Source organism: Arvicanthis niloticus, chromosome 4 (genome assembly GCF_011762505.2).
Source record: "Arvicanthis niloticus isolate mArvNil1 chromosome 4, mArvNil1.pat.X, whole genome shotgun sequence".
Taxonomy (NCBI): Eukaryota; Metazoa; Chordata; class Mammalia; order Rodentia; family Muridae; genus Arvicanthis; species Arvicanthis niloticus.
In genome coordinates this window covers 103,049,437-103,070,747 of record NC_047661.1, presented here as the reverse complement: position 1 = coordinate 103,070,747, position 21,311 = coordinate 103,049,437, and the positions used below count along the sequence as shown (strand labels likewise).

Here is a 21,311-nt window from a genome sequence, read left to right as displayed (position 1 = left end):
TCACAGAAACGATGATTTAGAAAGGGGATCAGTGGTTAATACTGTGTACTGCTCTTACAAAGGACTAGACTTAGGTTTTAGTCTCCATATCTAATGCTTTACAACTACCTACATATCCAGTGCCTGGGAATCTGGGGTAGTCTTCTGACCTCTGTAGGTACCACTTGCACATGGACAAACCCACACAGAGATGTTCATAATACACTGACTTAAAAATAGCAAAAATGAGCTTAAAATAATCACATCAATAAGATACATTTCAAAGTGTCAGCTAGACAATATTAATATTAAAAACTGTTGAAAATGCATAAAGAACAACAATAATATTGTGGACATTTGACCACAGAAAGAACAGCTCTACTTTGGTGTAGAAAACACCAAGAACATGAATATTAATGTTGAAAGCAGGGTGAAAATTCTGCCGCCCCTCCTAGTAGAGCTCATGATTTTTAGACTTCACAGTAGTTATAGAAGTTAGACGGGAGAAACATATAGAAATTTTCAAGTAATTTAACCTAGTTCCCTTCCTTCAGGCTCATGAATTCCCAAGGTGATAGAAAGAACTATATATTTTCTGAATCTATTTTAAGCACACTAGAGGGAAGGAATATTGGTATAGTGCTTCATGAACCTTCAAGCTTTCTTAGCCTTATAGGTTCTTAGATAGAAAAATGTATATAATTTCAGACACTACTGATCAAAATTCAAAATGATTCTGTCACATCTGCAAATAGCATTGTATCCAGGATGCTAGTGATGGAAGATACTTCTGCACTTTACCATGTATCTAAAAGTAAACATCATCAAACTTTATCTATTCTTGCATGTGTTGATGACATGTGTTGATGTCTTGTTTCTTCCAAATTTAAAAATGTACAATACCGGCCTGTAATTTTTCAATGAAACTCATATTATATTCCTTATGTTGTACAATGAAAGTATTTTTCTAAAACTTTACAGAGTATTTTTCTAAAACTCGAGAGCACAGAAATCTCAGACTATTGCTATCTCAGAAATAATTGAAGTGACTGACTTCATATTCTTACAGTTCTGTTAGGAACATCTTAGCTACAGTCACTCTTAGTATGTCCAGTGGGGATCCACAGCTGTCCCTGTACAATGCTCAAGACCACACAACTCAGAATATTCCATGAGCTTCCATGAAAAGAATTGGAAGTTGGCGTTACTTTTTGTTAGGTTTTACCTTGCTAGATTTCGTGGATTTATTCTACTCTACAAAAGAATATCTGATAAGAATACTTGAAGCCAATATTATCACTGGTATATTTGCATTCATGGCCCGCCTTGTATTTTGCAAACAAGAACAATATATTGAAATTTTGTTTCAGTTTTTCTCTGACGGTCAGGTTAGTTCCTACAATATATCCATCTGGGCCTGGACTATTTTTGTTTGTTTGTTTCTTTCTTTCTTGTTTTTTTCTTAATTTTTTTTTAAGTTTGGAGAGTTTTATTGTTGCTTCTTTTTCATTAGTTTTAAAAAAAAGATTATTTCAATTATTTACTTAATTTTGATTTAACTTGGTAGGTCATTTATATCTGGAAGTTCATCTATTTCTTTTAGATATTTTAGTATAGATTTCTAAAACTATGTTCCTAAGCTTCCCCGAATTTCCTCAGTATCTGTTGTAATGTTTTTCTTTTCATATCTAATGTTATTAATTTGAGTCCTAGCTTCCTTTTGATTAATTTGGCTAAATATTTGTCAATCTTGTTCATCTTTTCAAAGAACCAACTTTTCATTTTATTGACATTTTATTGATTTTCTTGTGATTTTGTTCTTGTTGTTTATTCATCCTGCCTCCATCATAAAGATTCATGGCCTTTGTGGTTTCTATACCAGAGCATTAATTTCAGTCCTAATTTTCATTGTCTATTTTGATTTTTTACTTATTACTTTTTACTACTTTTAGAGATTATGTTATCATTACATTATAATTACATTATAATTACATCAATTCTCCCTTCCCTTTCCTGCTCCCAAACCCTCTTGTATACCCACTCCTTTGCTCTCTTTCAAATGTGTGGTCTCTCTCTCTCTCTTTTTTTATTAATTGTTGTTACATGCACATATGTATAGATTCTTAAACATAACCTACTCTGTCTATGTGATGCTGCTTGTATGTATGTTTTTAGGACAGACCACTTGGTACCAGATAACCAATAAATATGCTCTTCCCTGTGGAAGACAGTTTTTCCTACTCTACAGTTTTTCCTTAGCTGCACACAATCAGAATGCAGAGTTCTGGATCTCAGTCTCGATGAATATGTCTACCAAACAATTTAGGTACCCAAAGCTCAGGGAGCATTAGAGAAGAGGGAACAGAAAGCCGGTTAAAGCTAGAGGGTTGAGGATGTTGCTGAGATAGTGTGTAATGTATCTCAGTCGGTAATGAGACAATTAGTAATGTCCGACATGACTGCATGACCATGAGCCTAACAAGGACAATAATAACAGATATACTAAAGTGGTTGGGGATTGGAAAGGTGGACCTCTCGCCACTCTACACAAATATTTCAGCCCTAATTTTTATTGTCTCTACCTGTGTACTCATTTGTTGTTTGTTTTTCTTCATCCTAGGACTTTGGGTGCAACATTAAGTTATAAGCATGAGCTCTCTCCAGTTTGTGAACACAGAGTGTTGTAAACCTGATGAGAGAAAATGTCATAGGTTTTAATAGTTTGTATTTTTTATTTTTATCTTCAACCGTGCGTTGTTGCAGTTTCCATGAGTTTGTGTACTTTTGTCATTTCTAATTTTGCTGATATCAGTTTTATTCCATTTGTTGTTAGGTAATATGCAGGATGCTATTTCAATATTCATAAATGTGTTTAGATTTGCTTTGTGTCCTAATGTTTGGTCTATTTTGGAGAAAATTCTATAAAGCTGTAAAGAAGAAAGTCCATTCATTATTGTTTGGATGAAATGGTCTATAGCTGACTGTTAGATCTGTTTGATTTATGATGTCATTTAGCTTCAGAGCTTCTCTATTTAGTTTTTTCTGGGTGACCTCTGTGTGGGTCAGAGTGAAGTATTAAAGTCGCCCACTATTTGCTGTGTTGGGTCATGATATCTGTAGCATGTTTCTTTAAAACTGAATGGTGTCTACTTTGATTGCTACATCTGTTCACTGTGCATATTTTGAGCCACACCGTTTAATAATACATCCCTGTGGATCATTTGTCCAATCCAGACTTTGTAGTACCATAACAGGATAGGCTGTTCTATCTGCACTACCCACTTCTTTTTTTGTTTTCTGTGTGCTGATCTAGCTGCTTTATCCAAATAGTCTATCTTGAGTTCTCCACCAATTTCAATGCTAAAAACAAAAGCAGTTTGTCATTAAATACAAGGAGACTTCTGAACCCCCCCTTTCTTCTCTTTTGTGCTTGAAATCACATTTGTATGGCATGCTGAGCCTCTTAAGAGAGGTTTACAGTGCTAAGGATAGTTTTCTTGGCTCATCGCTACTATCGATGGAATATGAAACTCTGTATTATTTTCTATTTTAATAGAAATCCTTTACATCACAGAATGATGCTTTATGAATTGTATTAGATTCAATATGAAAGCTAGATGTAGAAGCCTAGTAATTAGGCATTCAAGCAATAAAGGCTAGAAGCCATCAAAGATGGGCCGGATACATAGAAGAGGCAACGTGCAGTGTGCAGATGATGACTGAATTCCTCTTAAGGGGGTTAGAGCACATATGGATCAAGAGGGAAACCAGAGAATGAAAACGAAGACAAAGGGACCAGGGCATCTACGGAGAATATATTCTCAATGAGGACTGAGGAAAGGTAAATGTTTCCGTTTTAATTTTCACTGTCATTCACATGTAATCTCAATTTTTGATAATTATCTTTTATAATTCTGTGGTAATTTTTAAAAAATCAAGTTTCATGCTAAAGAATACATAGCCTCCATTTTTTTCTTTTCTCATATTCTTCACATCCCAACATACAAATCCAACAGTCTTCTCTGTTTTGATATATGTAAATATTCACGTTAATGGGAAGAGGTTAATATCAAGATAACACATTTCTATCCCAATATAATTTACCATTCTTGTTGAATTTACAAGTTATTTTATAATTTTCAAGCAACACAGGTTTGTTTACATTAGATTTCCTTATGACTTTAAAATATTTTATATAAATTACCTAACAAAAAGCCATTTCAAACATAGCCAGTGTTCCTTTCTAGTTTTATTTAGAGCATTCACCTCTTGTGATGTGCATGAAAATTTCTTACATTAAGCAAGGTGGTTATAGCATAAACCCCATTATCTCCTATGTTCCATGTGCAATGAGATGTAAATGAGGACATGCTTGTCTGAGGCCTCAGAAATGAAATCATATGGGAGAAAAATCAGAGCTGAGATAAACCAGACATCTCATGGTCATACAGTCCCACACTACTGTGCCTCTGCACATATATTTATTATGCACTTTTGTAGCTAAAAGGACACAATTTAAACAAATTAACCAAACTTTGTATCAGATGCTAAAAAGTTAGTAAAGGATTAAGTCTTAGGTTACCTGAGTGTAAGATAATGACTCATCATTACATATTTTCAATTCAGCTTTACACATTCAGAGATTCTAACTGTGTCTACTGATATATTAACCTATAATATACTTATTAACCTGAAATACTATTTGGACTAAACATGTGCTGCTGATTAAATTAAAAATGTTAAATTTGGACTATAGAACTATTTATTAATATATATATATTTACCATATTTTAAGAATGTGAAAAACATTAAGAGGCTAATTAACAATTATTATATTTTAAATACATTACATATATCCACATATGCTTAATAAAGTTGTGTCTTCTTGGCAAGAATTACAAATAATCATACTGTTTGGAGGATGAACTCTACTGTCTCTTTAGTACACCTAAAATTTACCGACTTCTCTTGAAAGAAATTATAAAAAATTCTGAAAGGGAATTGATAATGTTGACTGTTAACAGGAAGACAAAAAAGAAAGTTGTCAAATAAACTTTGAGGCTTCATACCTCAAAGACCTAAAAATGAATGTAGCATAAAAGTCACATGAGCATAAAGTAGGAGAAAGTTATAACTACAGCAGAAATAAATAAATTAGAGATGATAAAAACAATATCAATCTATAATCAATCAATTAACTCCAAGTTGGAATTTTAAAAAATTTATAAAGTTAACAGAGTAGAAAAAAATGTAAGTTTTAGATAATGAAATCAGAGACAAAAGAAGAAACAATGTAATTGCTGCTACAAAATAGGAACGATTTTGAGGTTACCATAGGTATCACATATCAACAAATCAAGGTACAGGAATTTTCTGGAAATATAAGTGTAACAAAGCCACAAAGAGAAGCTCTGAACAAATCAATGAAGAGGAAAATTAAGCCAGTAATTAAATTTCTTAACAGGGACTAGAGAGACAGTGTTTAAGATTACTGATTGCTCTTTAAGAGGACCTAGGTTCAGGTTCCAGCACGAAAATTGGATTGTAATCATCTGTAGCTCCAGTTCTTGGGAATCTAATGCCCTCGTCTGACCCCTAGGATCATCATGGATGCACTTGATGCGCAAACAGTGTCAGGAAAATCACTCATGCACATATACAAAATAAATAGTGGAAACCTAGGCAACTACTCAGTGCTAGTGACATCATGGGTACTGGAGGAGAACCTAAATCCTTACTTTATTAAACCAGTACAATCCCTAAAGTCAATTTCATCATTTTCCCTTTATTTCTACATATAAATGTAGTTTTCACCCCTCATCAAGAAAACATTTTGTGTTCGACAGATAGAGATGACTACAGAAACCACAACCAATCCAAATACAGAGTTGTGTCCTTGTCCAATGGAAACAAACACTGCAGCACCTAATGCTCAGAGAGCATTTCTACAAAAGGGGCAGAATGACCTTAAGAGACAGATGATCAGAATTTACTGTAAGAAGTGTCTTTTAGGAGTTTCAGAAGCTACTGCCCAAACATGAGATGAACATGGTTGATAGTAATAAAAGCGCCAAAATGAATGAGGAAAAGACCAAGAGGCTTCAACCCTACACAAAGAACGACAGGCAACTGAGGGATGTTGACATTGACAGAAGTAGTCTTCTGCAGGTTAGAAGACATCTGCTGGTGATCCAATACCAAATTGTCAGCTCAGAATATGTCCATACATATGACATTATTTAGACTGGACAGGTTATATTTAAAAATACAGTTATTGTATACATACATGTATACAATAACAATTAATGAAAAAAGAGGCCATGAATTTGAAAGATAGCAATAAGGGAATATGGGGGATGTGGAGAAAGAAAAGGAAAGAAGGAAATGATGTAATTATGTTACAATCTCAAAAATACTCTCTACACAGGGATTCAGGATTTCCTGACATCACTGAACACCAAGCAACTATTTTGTGTTAATATTATTTTTTCTCAAATTTTTCCAAAAAGTTGATGAAGAAGTAAACTTCCAAACACCTGTTATGAGACCAGAATTATCTCAGGAGTAAATACAGAGAACACCACAACAAAAGCAAAGGAATTATTTGTTAATGTCCTCTATAAGGACCCTCAAGGTACAAAAACCCTCAAGGGTGGGATACATGAGACACACTAACCAAACAACCTCAACGATGTATTAAAATAATTCTTAGCTATGCTTATATGGGATTTATTCCAAAAATGAAAGGATGGTACAGAATATGAAAATCATGGAACATTATCTATTTATCATTTAAATAAATGAATGATGAATAAAAAGAATCTAATCATCTAGTTGTGAACAAAAGAAATAGAAAAGTTGGGAGCTGGAGAGATGGCTCAGTGGTTAAGAGCACTGACTGCTCTTCTAGAGGTCCTGAGTTCAATTCCCAGCAACCACATGGTGGCTCACAACCATCTGTAATAGAATCTAACACCCTCTTCTGGTGTGTCTGAAGACAGTGTACTTCTATATATAAAATAAACCAATAGTTCTTCAAGAAAAAAAAAAAAGAATTCCTTTAAAAAAAAAAAGAAATAGAAAAGTTAACATCTTTCTTGATAAAGACTTCATGAATTAGGGATACAAGAAAAATATGACAGCACAATAAAATAAAACACAAATGCACACACACACACACACACACACACACACACACATGTTCAAATCCACAACCATTATATTCTCAGTAAAAATTTCCCAAGAAATCAAATTGTATCAAAGAAAGGATTTGAAATATAGATTTCAATTCAGGGTCAGTAAAATATTTTGCTCATAAAGTATATAGTCATGATCTGCGTGTGGTAGTATACCCATCCCTCTAGAGGCAAAGTCAGGAACATCTCTGTGAGTTTATCCCAAGCTTAAGTTACATAACAAGCTATAATCTAGCTAGGATACCTAGTGAGACCTTGCCTGGAAAAAATATCCTCATGATTTACATTTAAAAATACAACTTATTTGACAACACAGCCACTACTGTAGAATGTATGAGTAGAACGTACTGGATTTAGAAGGATTGTGAGGAAAAGTTCACCTCCTTTGATACTTTTATCCAGTTCTTGAGGTCCTCCTGGATACTCCTTGTAGAAAATAGTATGTGTGAACAGCCCACAGGTCTGTCGAGGGAGGACCTGAGGACAAAGAGGTAAAAACAGCACACTGGTAAGATTTAACTAGGAACTGTTCCTACTCTTACAAGTTTACAGTCAGAAACAGTTCCTGATGCCTTACTTCAATCAAGAGTTGATGCTGGTTTACTTTTATACATGTCAGTTGGAGTAACATAATCAAAAAATTTTTACAATTTGTAGTTTAGAATATGCATCCAGTTAATTTAGCTCTGTAAATATGAACTCCTGCCTGACTTGCGTTAAAGAATACAAAGTTGTCCTAGGGTTCATTTCATGCAGACAGTGCCCACAGTTAAACTGTCGTCTCATTAAGCTTCTCTTCTTGCTTCTGATACTCAGGCTTGAATAATACACAGGTTCAGGGATTCAAAGTAAACTCTCCTCATCATCTCCACCCTGCTTTGTCTGTACCACACCCAGACTTTAAATTCATTTCAGTAGTCATCAAAATATTTAATGACTGTTTCTGGAATATTTTTGTTTAATGCTTCTGTAAATCTGGATGTAAAACAGATAAAACAAATCAGCAAGTTGGCTCTAAAAATCTTATTTTGAATAATAAATTATTTATAAATAATTTATTTATATAATTTATTTATATAATTAAATTTATTTATATAATTAAATAATTTATTTATATAATTAAATAATTTTTAAAATAAAAATTATTATTTTATATATATAAAAATTTATATATATATTTTGAATAATAAATTATCTATTGGGTAATGCATTCAGTTATCCAAGAAAGCCATGATGGCATTTATCCTTCAGTTAATTTTCATGAGTGAATTCAAGGTAAATAAAAACATGTAGTCTTGGCTGAAAAGAATATTTCTTTTATGATATATTGAGTGGTTTCAGAAAAAAAAAAGAAATCTCAGTACTTCTGCTGCTTTTAAATTTATGTAAATAATTGTTTTTATTTCTCCTGATTTCTTAGACATCAATTGTACTCTTGGCATTATCAATGATTTCCAGTAACAAAGTAACAATCTACGTTCTTTGGTCCACAGGTGGTACATTATAATAATTAAATAATTAAAGCCCTATGACAAAACTACTGCAGGGCAAATTCAGGTAGCTATATATTTCTGTCTTTTCTTTTTAGATAAAGATTAGATATAGAAACAGACAGATAGATGGATAGATAGTTTTAGTAGCAATGTGAGTAATGGACTGGGTTCGTGTAAATATTGAACAGAAAGGAGACAGTTTGAAATGCTTCCTTGTCAAGGGAGAATCTTGACAACTAATGATGGAAACTTGCTCAAAGATACCTGAAACTGGGGGTGAGAATTTTAAAACTGTCTATTTTATAACCAAAGAAATGGTGCCACTTTTTTTTGTTCAATGAATGATGCTAAATTCCAATCTAAAATTCATATAGTTTTGCTCTCATTTCTCATAATGGATACATCCTTCTTAAATTGTATTTGTAGATTTTTAGTTAATATATTTGGAAAGAAATTATATGCTGCCTTTCCTTGAAATATGCAAGAAAGAAAGAATGAAAATGAACCATGTCCTAAGATGCTCTGAATGCCTGAAAGTCAAAAAACACTAGCCAGATGGATTTAGCTTTCAGATGTCATTGTCCTTTTATTTGTTGTCAGGGAACTGATTGGTGAGTTGTTTCTTGATCCATGGAGCAGCAACCTACCTCTAGCTCTTTTTAAAACTGCTCAAACAAATAGTATTGAGGAATTCCTTAGAAGAAGCATAAGAGCCCCAGACTAAATTTCAAATTGAAAATGTCAATGGATAATCTATCTGAACTTCATCCCCACTATTTCCAGATTGTTATACACTCACTAAAATCATTCTACATCTTTGGAAGCAAGCATGCAGTCAAATAAAATGGCATTGTATAAACAGTCATCTTTATGGCATGGTGGAAACTTCTGATAGTCATGAAAAAGAAGTTCTGTGTTGCATCCTTGTGCAAACTCTTTATCCCTTCACTTACACACAGGTATCAAGGGCCTTCAGACACAGCAGTATGTGCTCACCATGATGCTATTGTGAATGAAGCCCTTCCTGTACCGTGCAGGTTTCAGATGTGGATACTCTTCAGTGCTGGTGACCTGAATACCCCAGACCTTCTTCCAAGCTGCATACAGCTGAATATGGACTGGATAGACCCCTGAGTGATGTGGGGCCACTGCATAGCCCAGGTTGATCGGAATTCCATGTTCCTAAAAGAAGTCAGAAGAACACCATTATGATGTGGAACCAACTGAGTCAATAAAAAGTCTTCATACTTACTTGGCATATATATTAAGATTCTTATTAAGTAGGAGGAAATATCAAAATAGGAAGATGGAGATTTTAATCTTTCTTCGGTTCATCAGCATCATAGACATCTGATGCTGCACTATAATGAATGTACCTTCTTTGAGCTTGTTATGTGTGTATAAAATTAAGTGTGATATTTACACACATTAAGTTTGAGAAGATGGTAATGTCGTGAGTGACTGTCCTCCGAGGCAACGGGGCACCATCTTGGAACACTCAGATGTCCTCCTTGCAAAAGGTAACCCCAGGTGGCCTTGGGAATAATGAACATTCCTGAATTCCATCTTGGAATAAGGCATGCAATTCTCACTAAAGTTTCCATTTTCTCCCTGTCACCTGTTTTATGCAACTTTGCCTTAATTGCAAGTGACCTCCTCCAGAAGGGTTTGGGTGTACATAGGCCAGGGAAGACTGGAACACCATCTATGAAGTATGTGGTTATGAGAAGATTTTTACCCCGATGGTAAAGCTTTTCACATGTAGCTGGTTGGGGAAGGAATGCTCCAATTCCTGTGTTAGGAAGCACAGTAAACTCATTGGATCCCCATAGTAAACTTTGGCAGAATCATGGCTGTGTCTGTCTTTGGGACCTTAGGTAGACATTGTTTATTTCTTGCCTGGGAGAATTTAGTCACAATGTATCCCTTTATCAGTCAGATGAAGAAAAACATAAAAATGTGTAAAGTGAGAAGTTACCTAAACATAGAAGAGGAATATGGAAGGACACAGTGTGTGTGTGTGTGTGTGTGTGTGTGTGTGTGTGTATTCACATGCATGCATGGGATGTAGTACTGAAGTACCATAGGAATATAAATATGATCCATAAAGTAATTAGAGCTTTTTTGTTTGTTTGTTTGTATTTAATATTATTTGAATCTCTTGAGTTTGGAGGGCTAACATATTTGCTATCTCCTTCAAGAAGAAATTAGTGGAATGCCAAGATCAAAGTCATATATTAAGGAGTTATTTCTGTGATAAAATTTAGATGAAAATTTGTAACAAAACAAGATTGCACAGGTCAGTTTAAAGGATAGGGCATTAATGGATATGGAGAGTGAGAAAGAGTTAAAGTCCAGGATAGTTTTGTATGCAAAAGATAATGGGAAGGTAAAAATTAGGTTTCACCCTTTGCCATAAACTTTAGAAACTTAATTTACTTTATGAGGCATACAATTTACTGTAAGGTACTTTAATATATAGTCAACTTTAAATGACTACAGGTAAAATTTAAAACAAGAATATGAAAATATTTCAGTCATTGATGTTATCTTTCTAGGTTTTTGAAATAAACATGCAGCTTTCTAATTTCTACTTCTTTTTATAACTTTCCCTTTAAATGTGTATGTGCTTCATAAAGTCTTGTAGGGTCGAATCTCATCAATTGAGCTTATAAATGAGGATATACAGTCAGATATGAAAGTTGATTGAATCAATAAACCAAGCACAAAATTGTTGATGATTGCTGTTTATATCATCTGTTACAGGCACACAGCACAGGGAAAGAATTAGGTCTTGAATGAGCAGCAAGGAGTGAGTGGATCTTTGCGGCCTCACCCACATGCCACATTGGCCCCAAAGATGGGCACTATATAGCTCATGTCACTATTAGTTTCTTTTTATGAGATGGCCCTTATTTTGTAGCCAAATTCAGTTCTATTTCATCAAGACTATTTTCTTACATCTATTATAATAAATGACTCTATAAAAATACTGAATTATGAAATCGATGCTGTAAAATAAACTAGAGCCTTATCCTAGGCGTGAGCAAAAACAGATTTCTTAGCAAAGAATTGCATTTTGTGAAAGAGCCTCTTCCCTCCTCTCTTTCTCTCTTCTCCCCGTTCCTTCTTTCTCCTCCTCTCCTCTCCCCTCCCCTGTCATCTCTCCTCCTTGCTCCTCTTGTCTGTCATATTTGTGGGTCCAGAAAGCAAATCCCATTCCTCATTAATGCCAAGAGAATGTTCTATTACTGAGATAAACCCCAACGTTTAATTTGAATTTCTTGTACAAAACAATGTTGGAAAATTCTAAAGAGGCAGTGCCTGTGTCACTGGACCCATCACAGCAGCCTTCACTGACCTGCAACCAATGCTGGCTCTTTTTGTTCTGGTGCCTGGTAAATGAGAATGAATATGAGGGTCTAGAAATGATGCAGATAAGTGATCACCCAGTAAACAAGGTGTCCAGCCCACCATCACACTGCCAATGAAACAGAGATGGGCTTCCTTGTGGAAGAAGTCTAGGAAAAGGGTGTTCACATCCCTGTGTCAGGTAAATAGAATTGCTGTGGCTTCTTTGCCTGGAACAGCACTTGTGACACATGGAAAAGAAAATTTTTTCCATGTTTGTATCCTTGCAACTGTTTTCTACAAAGGTGTTGTAAGCCCCCTTTTATGTCATTTTAGCATATGACAAAACAAGATTGCAGAAACCCCAATATGCTTCAACAAGAAATTTGTTGGCCTCACTTTCTACTATGGTCTGCTGCTTTATTCCATATGTGAGGCCTTACAAGTTAGATAAGCATGGTAGCGACACACAAACAGATATTAAGATAAAGTCTGCGTAAGGAATTGAAATAACAAACAACTATATTCATTCTACAAAAAGGCATTTCACTTTTGATAGGTAGTAAAAGGAATTGTAGAACTTTTCATGAAAAATCAGGAGGGAAAAGCAGTCGACTCAGTGAGCAGGAAGGAAGGGTCAGTAAAAATGATTTTATTAGACTTATTGATTTCTCGAGGCTCGATTCAATACTATCTGTAAGGTCATGATATCGCAGGGGCAACTAGAGCTCAATCAAAATAGTAAATCACCCTAGGTAATTATGAGTTTATACATTTTCAATCAAAATGATAACAGAAAGTGAAAAGGAATCCTCTCGTAAGTCTTTTCCTGTTATCAAGGGGGTTACTGAACTAGAAAGCGTCATTCTTAACTATCCACAGCTTAAAATCCAATTCACAGAGAGCTGGTCAACTAAAACATAAACTAAATGTCGTATTTACACAAGATCACGACAATTACAGATTTGGGAAGACCTTTCCATGTAAATACAGGAAGCATTCAACCCGTCTAGGATAGACACAAATGATAGTTAAGGAAATAAAATTCAAAAACATTTTTTTATGATTTATTAACAAGTCATGTAGGATCAAAAGATAATAGGCATTGCAAACATGTAATATTACTTAATAAGCAAATTCCAGGGTGGGGTTTTAAAAAGCAACACTGTTGTTTTAACTGCATTTCAGAATGACATGCTTCACAAAAAGGGGTTTGACCCAATTACATTTTTTTTTCCAGTTAAATTTCTACTTCTTGCAGGGGTGGGGTGGGATGGCACGGTGGTAGTGGTGTGGCAAGACAGTGTGGTAAATTGTTGATATGTGCAATAATTTTTAAAAAATAATCAGCAAAAATAAAACGTATTTAGAATTTAAAATGGTAATAGCAACAGAAAACGAAAGGACTTTTAAAACAATTCCCAGTGACCATGTATTATTAGCAATAGATGGGTGCCTGGTATCTACTAAGTGTCTCTCAGTTTATTCCTAGTGTGAGTCTAATCATAATCTTATGAGGACTGAAGACTATCCAAAAATATAAACAGTGGGGATAAGAGTAAGCACATGGCTTTGCTATGTAGCAAATGTGAGAGCCAGAATCACATCTGGCCTCTCGACACTGAGTGTATGCTTCGGCCTTCCCATGTCATCTCTACCTTGACTGAATGGACTGATTCAAATGTTGGAAGGACAACACCTCCTCATTCTGATATTGCATAGAAAAGTTATATAAAGTGCAATTCACCATTAAAAAAAAATCTCCTCTGCTGCTAGCACTTTTTAATGCAAATGAGTTTCAGCCAATTAGGAGTGCCCAGGACAGCTTTGGAGAGCAGCAGGAAGCAAAGGTTAATTTCTTGTTGGGAAGGAAGACCTTGAAAACAAGACAGTCTGCAAGCAGTGTGGGTTCTTATTTGCAGGGCTCAGGAAGCCTAAGACTTGTGACTCTGCTTTAGGGGTGTCTCTGAAATAGTAGCCCCCGGAGAACCAGTTCTCTAAGGTTCCTTGATTCCCTGAGAAGTTCAGGACGGTCTGCTCTATGGCCCTTATAGAGTTTTGTAAGCCCTCAAGGCTTACAAGAGTCAGTGCTAGCCTCCTTAGAAATAGTGTAATGTTTTAAACTTGGAAACCTAAAGGACAGAGCTGGTTTTGCATGTTCTAATACATATTACAGGTTCAGCAGATTCAAGTAAGGTGTCTAATGGTTTGAATGGTAGGAAAACAAGAGAAAAATTTTTAAAAATTGTACAATATTTATTTTATTATTTAATATTTATATTGTAATTTAGAGGATTGATATTGGTGTCTATCACCTCTCTCTCTCTCTCGCTCTCTCTCTCTCTATATATATATAAAAACATTTTATATGGGTATGTATATATGGGATTAGGTATCATATACATAGAGGTGATATGCATGCATGCATATGCTGGCTGGATGTTGGTTGCCAGCAGGCAGCCTATACAGTAAATGTATAGGAGACTACTAATCCTTTAAATAAAAAACACTACAGACACATCCAAACAATTAGATCTATCAGGTTCGGTGGCATAGAACTATAATCATTGCACTTTGGAAACAGGTAGGAGGCCCATCCACCCAAGTTTACACTCAGCTATGTAACAAGTTGCAGGCCAGAATGAGACACACTAAGGTTCCATTTCTAACAATCAAGCAACAAACAATTCAATCTCTCTACACTTGAAATAATTACTTTTGAGTTCATGAGTTGTGTCAAGTGTTTTCTTACATTCCAGGGCTTTGCCGGATGTAAGCTACAATTTCTACTGCTGTTTGGAATCTGGAGAGGACTACAGAAAAATATAGGTAAATGTGTCGCAGTTCTTGTTGAATTTGCTCTATGAATAGTTGACTTTAAAAAAAAAAACATTACATTTGAATATGCAGACATTTTGTTTCTGGGAAAAAAATGATGTCCTTGACATAAACATCTATTAAGGTTTAAATTTATTTCCATAAAACATTAGATGCAATGATATAATACATTCATATCTAGTGATATAAACTTACTTTATGACACCTTTCAAAGAGCAGAAATAGTATCTTTGTTTATATGTTTTCACTGTCATTGTCCCCTCATTCTAGATTTTTGGGTGGATTAATTTAGGACCTCACAGACTTTCCTCCATGCAGACATTTCTATATTATACTTTCCATGTCATCTAATAGATCCTCAAATCATTGAGTCTAGAGATAGCCCTTCTTACACCTCTACTATGGCCTGTAGCTCTGTTAGGAGTAGTGCCACCACCACAATAAATTGCTCCAAATAGTTTAGCATAGTGTGATGGACTCCAAGGCAGGTGGCTACAGTTCAACTGTGCTTGGATTGTTTACTAATTGTGGGAGTTGGGGGGGACTTACATGACTTTTCTGCATCTCAGACTCCTTCTGTATAAAATTAAGTTGAAACCATTAAAGGATTAAATAATGACAGATATAAATAAGCCAATGTATACAGTGCTGAAAACGTGAAATCATTAGTTCCCATTTAAGTGTCTACTGGTTCAGAAAAGATGCACAGATCATTTCAGAAAGTATATCATTTTTTTGCAAATACAAATATAAGGGACATAATCTTCAAAGCAAGGGGTAGTGACGTCCGACAGAAGCATAGAGAAAATGTACATTGGTAGAGAAAACAACATGACGATTCCTGTTAGCTTCACAGAGTAAAGAAGAGTCTAAAGTCAGAAATGACAGTGGTTTGTATTGTACCACTGGCAAGTGTTTCTCTCATAGAAGGTGTGGGATGTCTCATGGAGTTCTCTGGCTTCTTTTTTTTTTTTTTAAATCCACTTGAGTTTAGCAAATGGAAAATTCTGATAACAGATAAGAGGTAAATGAGAATGAAACTGGGGAATCTTATTTTCTCCCTGCAAAGTCATTTTGTGCTGTAAGACTACTTCAATCAAAGGTTAAAACAACTGCGAAAGAGGCCTTCTCATGTTTGGTAATGGGTTTTTGTTAGGTGGTCTTTGTCTCTCAGAGGGAACTCTGTAAGCCCAGATCAGAAGACTTCATTAAAACTGCATTTGTTCACAGAGATTATATGTATTATAGGTTTTTAAAAATATGTAGTTAAGAGTATGCTTCCTTTTAATTTTTTTGAACATACTTAGTGTTATTTTATCTGCTTCTCCTTTCTGTATTTACCTCCTTCTCTGCTCTGTAAAGACCCTACATAATCATATCTTGAACAGGGACAACAGCAATAGACAATGAATACTCCAGGAGTTCTTAACCCTACACAATGAAGTTAGGTAACTGAGAGGAAATGAACACACCAACTGATTGTCCAGTTCCAAAGGTCAGCCTTTAAAACATACATACAAGTTCCATTGTACAGACTGAATAGTTCATATATATGGAATATATGTATGTAATAAGGATTAGTGGAAAAAAATACTTTGTTTCACTAGAAAAGCAGTGGGAAAATGTATATGGGAGAGTTTGAAGAAGGAGAGAGAAGGGAACACTGTTGAGATTATAATATAATCTCAAAAGGAAAAAGGCAACTGTGAAAGTATTCTCCACCTACAAAACAATGCCCCACTCTCATCCCACAACATTCTCTCTGTCATATTTTACGTGATCTTTTCATTACTTTGACTCTTCAAGCTTTAAAATTAAGCAAATCTCACCTACAACACAACTAATCTTAGGGTAGAATTTCTTGGATGTAGCCTTAAATCCTGCATGAAGTTGTGCAAAATTTCCTTTCATGAAACCCTGGGCAATATTGACTGTGGTCTCAGTTTTATGGAACCTAGTATTGTGTAAGTAGCCATTATAAATGCCTTCTTTTGTTCTGGAAGCATAGGGTGGTGTGAGGGGGAAGCTGTGCGATATAAGTAACACAACGGAGAAAGGTTGATTGAAAAGCTCCTATTTATGCTGAAATATATTGGTTTTGATGATTTTTTTGCCTTGTAGTTCTGGGATAATTAGAAACCAACCTAATAAATGGCCCAAAAGATCTACAGTTAACTCAGAGAAACCAGACAGGTACAGGTGAGCATATGCCGCTCTATTCTGCTTCAATTTGCCGGAATCCATTAGTAAATATTTTTCTAAAAGCTTGACACACCATAAGGGACTGTAGGGAAAAAAAACCAAGAGAAAAACGAGAGTAGGAAGATTTGTCTCATGGTTATAAAGTCATACCTGGATCCCACAGAAGCTGGAAAAAATGTAAGCAATGCATTCTAGTTTCCAAACAATGATGAGAGGATTGGACACATGGTGTGCTTTCATAATTATAAATCTTTGTCCTTATTCATGAAACAATACAGGATATGATTGGGATTATTTCATATCCAAAGTGCTTAGAACAGTGTTCTTTGCATTTTTGTGAGATAGTAAATATTTAAAAAAAAAAAACAACTGTAAAAATTAAACCACTGCTTCTTAAAAACACATTTGTCGGAAGTGAAATTAATGAAATGGTGAGTGTATAAATGAAAGCATTCTTGTTAATGAGATTTTGTAGTCAACAGTACCTTGTTGACTTAAAGCATTGATCTCTTCCTTTATCTATACAACTTCAGGGGAGTGACGTGTGGTGAGGAAAATAGGTCCCATTATCTATTTTTCCTTTTAAAAGGGGCTTGAGACCTTATTGTCATCTTTGAAAATGAGCCTAGAATCATTGATTTTTCCACTGCGTTTTTCAGGACTGAAATTGTCTTCTGTTTTCATAAGTGATAAAAGCAATGGCTGTGTAACCCTGGAAATTGGCTGGGTCAGTCTTGACACTCTTTGGATTGAAGCCTGGTAAATGGTGACAAATCTCTGGAGGGCTCTGTGTTACAAATGGATTTTTCTTGGGGAAAAAGAAACAGCACAGCAATAGCATTGCTTCTACAGTGTTGAACTTTCTGATTCTAAGTAGAGCTATTTTGGGCAATTGAGACTCATCCTCTAATATTCTTGCTTCTGCGGGTAGTCTACTTAGTTTCTTAAAGGGAACTAAGAGAAAAGCTAAGCCAGTCTTTTCCCTAATTATAGGGTGCACCATTCAACAAATTTAATGTTTACATTAGTAAGGTTTTATGCTTAGTACATGTACTTTCTTTTGTTCAATATAATATTACTCAATGCATACTAACTGTATGCATGAGTTATTCAAAGAGCTGTAGTATTATGCATTGGGAATGTAACAGTAAAGAAAATAGACAAAAATCCCTTCTGTCAGTGAGCTTATAAGTTAGTAGGATGAGAGTGAAATTATAAAATAATGAATATGCAAATTATTTATAAGAAGATGAACTCGCGAATGGGAAATAAAGCAGAGGTATGGTAAGGAATGAAGGCCACGGCTCACTGAACTAGATTATCAAGCATGAGTGTCACAGAGAAGGAACCGATGTAGCTGAAGTGTTGAAGTTGTTGTGAGAAAGGAGCTGATGCCAAGGGGCAGGGCTTCTGCAAAGAGTTTTTCAAGTTAAGTATTGAAAAATCTAGAGACATTACTCAGAGCTGCTTTTCTAGAGACTAACCATACGTCATCACTAATGGCATAGCTGCAGATCTTTTAGGCCCATAAATGCTATTAGTGTGTTATTTACCTCAAGCAGGAGGAGGAACAACTGGAAAGTTCTGAGCAGATAGATGGCTTTAGTGAGCCCACCATTATAAAAGCTTTGTGGCTGGCATGGTGAGAAATAACGGAAGGAAGGCAAGCAGGGCTCACAAAGGCAGATGTATTATGGACACAGCACTGATAGGACACAGGAGGAGCTTGGACCATATGAACATAATGGAGCTTATGAGAAATAATTTTATTGTGAAATATTTCCCTTTAGTTTTTGCGTGTGTGTGTGTGTGTGTGTGTGTGTGTGTGTGTGTGTGTGTGTGTGTGTGTGAATATGTGTGGATTACTGTGCCCATGTAGTATATCTGTAGATCTAAAGCCAAGATCGTTTGTTTGTGCTTTAAACTTGGAGCCATCTTTACAGCCTTATTTTGTGTATTATGTAAGAGCCTGAATACTGTGCAGGAGACAAAGGTTATTTGGAAGGACTGAGTGCTACCAAGTCAGAAAGCTCATCATCTTGCGGGTAGAAAGATAAAGGGGAACTTTCTAATTGAGAACAGATATCTAATAGCATATGACAGGAAAGAATTTCAGTAACCACTCCTTATAGACAAGAGCAAGCTTAGCTGGAGTTTAGTAAGGCTACAAGATAAACTTGAATATTATTATTATTATTATTATTATTATTATTATTATTATTATTATTATTATATTTGTTTAGGTGTATTATGGTCAGGTATATCTGTGTACCATGATCATGCTTAGTGCCTGCAGAAACCTGAAGATGGTTTAGCATTCATGTGGGTGCTCAAAATTGAATCTGAGTCCTTGGAATAGTAGCCAGGGCTCTCAGCTATGGAGACACATTTTTATCACCAAGATAAAGATCTATGTAAAGACATATGAATCATTGATAAAAACAATAACAACAAAACAAAACAAAAACCAAGCATCACACATTGAGCCTTCCTTGGTATTTACCTTCTTTGGGTCTGTAGTTTATAGCATAGTCATCCTGTACTTTATGACTAATACCCACTTAGAAGTAGGTACCGGGTCTGGTTATGTCACTCAGGGTGAACTTTACTAGTTCCATCCATTTATCTGTAAATTACATGAAGTCATTGCATTTAATGGCTGAGTAATAGTACATCGTTCAAATGTACCCTATTTTCTTTTTCCATTCTTCGGTGGAAGGTCATCTAGCTTGTTTCCAGGTTCTGGCTATTACGAATAAAGCTGCTATGAAAACAGATGAGCAAGTGTTCTTGTGGTAAGGTGGAGCTTCTTTTGGAAATGTGCTCCGGTAGTTCTTAAGGTAGATCTATTACTAATTTTCTGAGAAAATGATAAATTTATTTCCAAAGAGGCTGTACAAGTTAGAATTCCCACCAGCAACAGAGGACTGTTCTCCTTAAATACATTAGACATCAGAGGTGAATATGGGAGAGGGTGTGGATTAGAACAGGAGCGATGAGGTAGGAGGAAGGTGGAGGAAGAGAGTACTGGGAGATACAGCTAAATTTGTATGTGTGTGTATGGGCATCTCTGGGACAGGCTAGAAACCTACAGCAATGTAAATTCTCAGGAATCTATGAAAGTGTCCCTAGCTAAGACTCCTAGCAATGGGAAATATGGAGCCTGAACCAGTTATCTCCTGTAACCAGACTAGACTTCCAATTAAGGGATTAGGTTATCAGGCCAGCCACAAAACATTAGATCCACAATTTGTCCTTCCTACAAGATGTGCAAGGGTAAAAGATGGATCAGAATTTGAGGGAAGGGCCAACCAATGACTAGCCCAGCTTGAGACCCAGACTATAAGAGGGAGCCTACCCTTGACACTTTTCATGATATTCTGCTATTCTTGCAGACAGGAAACTAGCATAACTGTCATCAGAGAGGCTTCACCTAGCAACTGATGAAAACTTATGCAGAGATTCATAGCCATTAAGTGGAGCTTGGGGAATCCTGTGGAAGATGGGTAGGAAGGATTGAATAAGCCAGAGGGATCAAGGTCACTACAAGAAAACCTATAGAATCAACTAACCTGAGCTCATAGTGGCTCATAGAGTCTGAACAGACAACAGGAGTGCATACATAGGATGGGCCTAGGCCCTTTGCTCATATATAACTTTTGTGCAGCTGGGTCTTCACCTGGGACTCTTAAAGCAGAAGTAGGGCCTGTCTCTGACTCTGTTGCCTGCCTCTGAAACCCTAACTGTGCTGTTTTGTCTATCCTCAATAAAAGAAGAAGACGCACCTAGTCTTACTGCAACTTGATACACCAAGACTGGTTGATATCCATGGTAGGCCTCCAATATTCTGAGGAGGAGGGGAGTGGAGAGGGAGAGAATGGGAGGAAAAGAGGGAGAGGAAGTTGTGTTTGGAATGTAATGTAAGTAATTAAGCAGTAAACAAACGAACAAACAAAGCACCTATATGAGCAGAAAAAGAAGATGTATAAGGATGTATGTCTGGGAGGTATTATCATTAAGAGATAAAGATGAGAAACCAAGCCCATATACTGAGAAATAGTACTACTCATGAGGCCTAAGCTACAGCAAGGATCCATAATAGAATGAGAGTGGACTAAAGACTGAGAAATCTTTTTGGGTGTTTAGGTTTGTTTCTTGGGGTATATTTGTTATTATCTTTGTTCAAGTTTGTTTTGGGTTATATTTGTTGAAGGAGAAATTTTATTTTTTTCATTTACTTAATTATCTTAAT

General features: G+C 35.6%; 1 protein-coding gene across 2 annotated transcripts in view; it reads right to left on the bottom strand.

Annotated features, from left to right (window-relative positions):
• Ndst4 (N-deacetylase and N-sulfotransferase 4) overlaps window positions 1-21,311 on the bottom strand; it is a 307,194-nt gene that overhangs the window by 107,130 nt on the left and 178,753 nt on the right. For both annotated transcript variants that reach the window (XM_076933217.1, XM_034500339.2), the window contains exons 5-6: window positions 9,665-9,850; window positions 7,524-7,652 (exon numbers count right to left, since the gene is read on the bottom strand). In XM_076933217.1, the coding sequence (XP_076789332.1) occupies window positions 7,524-7,652; window positions 9,665-9,850 (315 nt within the window). The remainder of the gene's footprint in view (window positions 1-7,523; window positions 7,653-9,664; window positions 9,851-21,311) is intronic.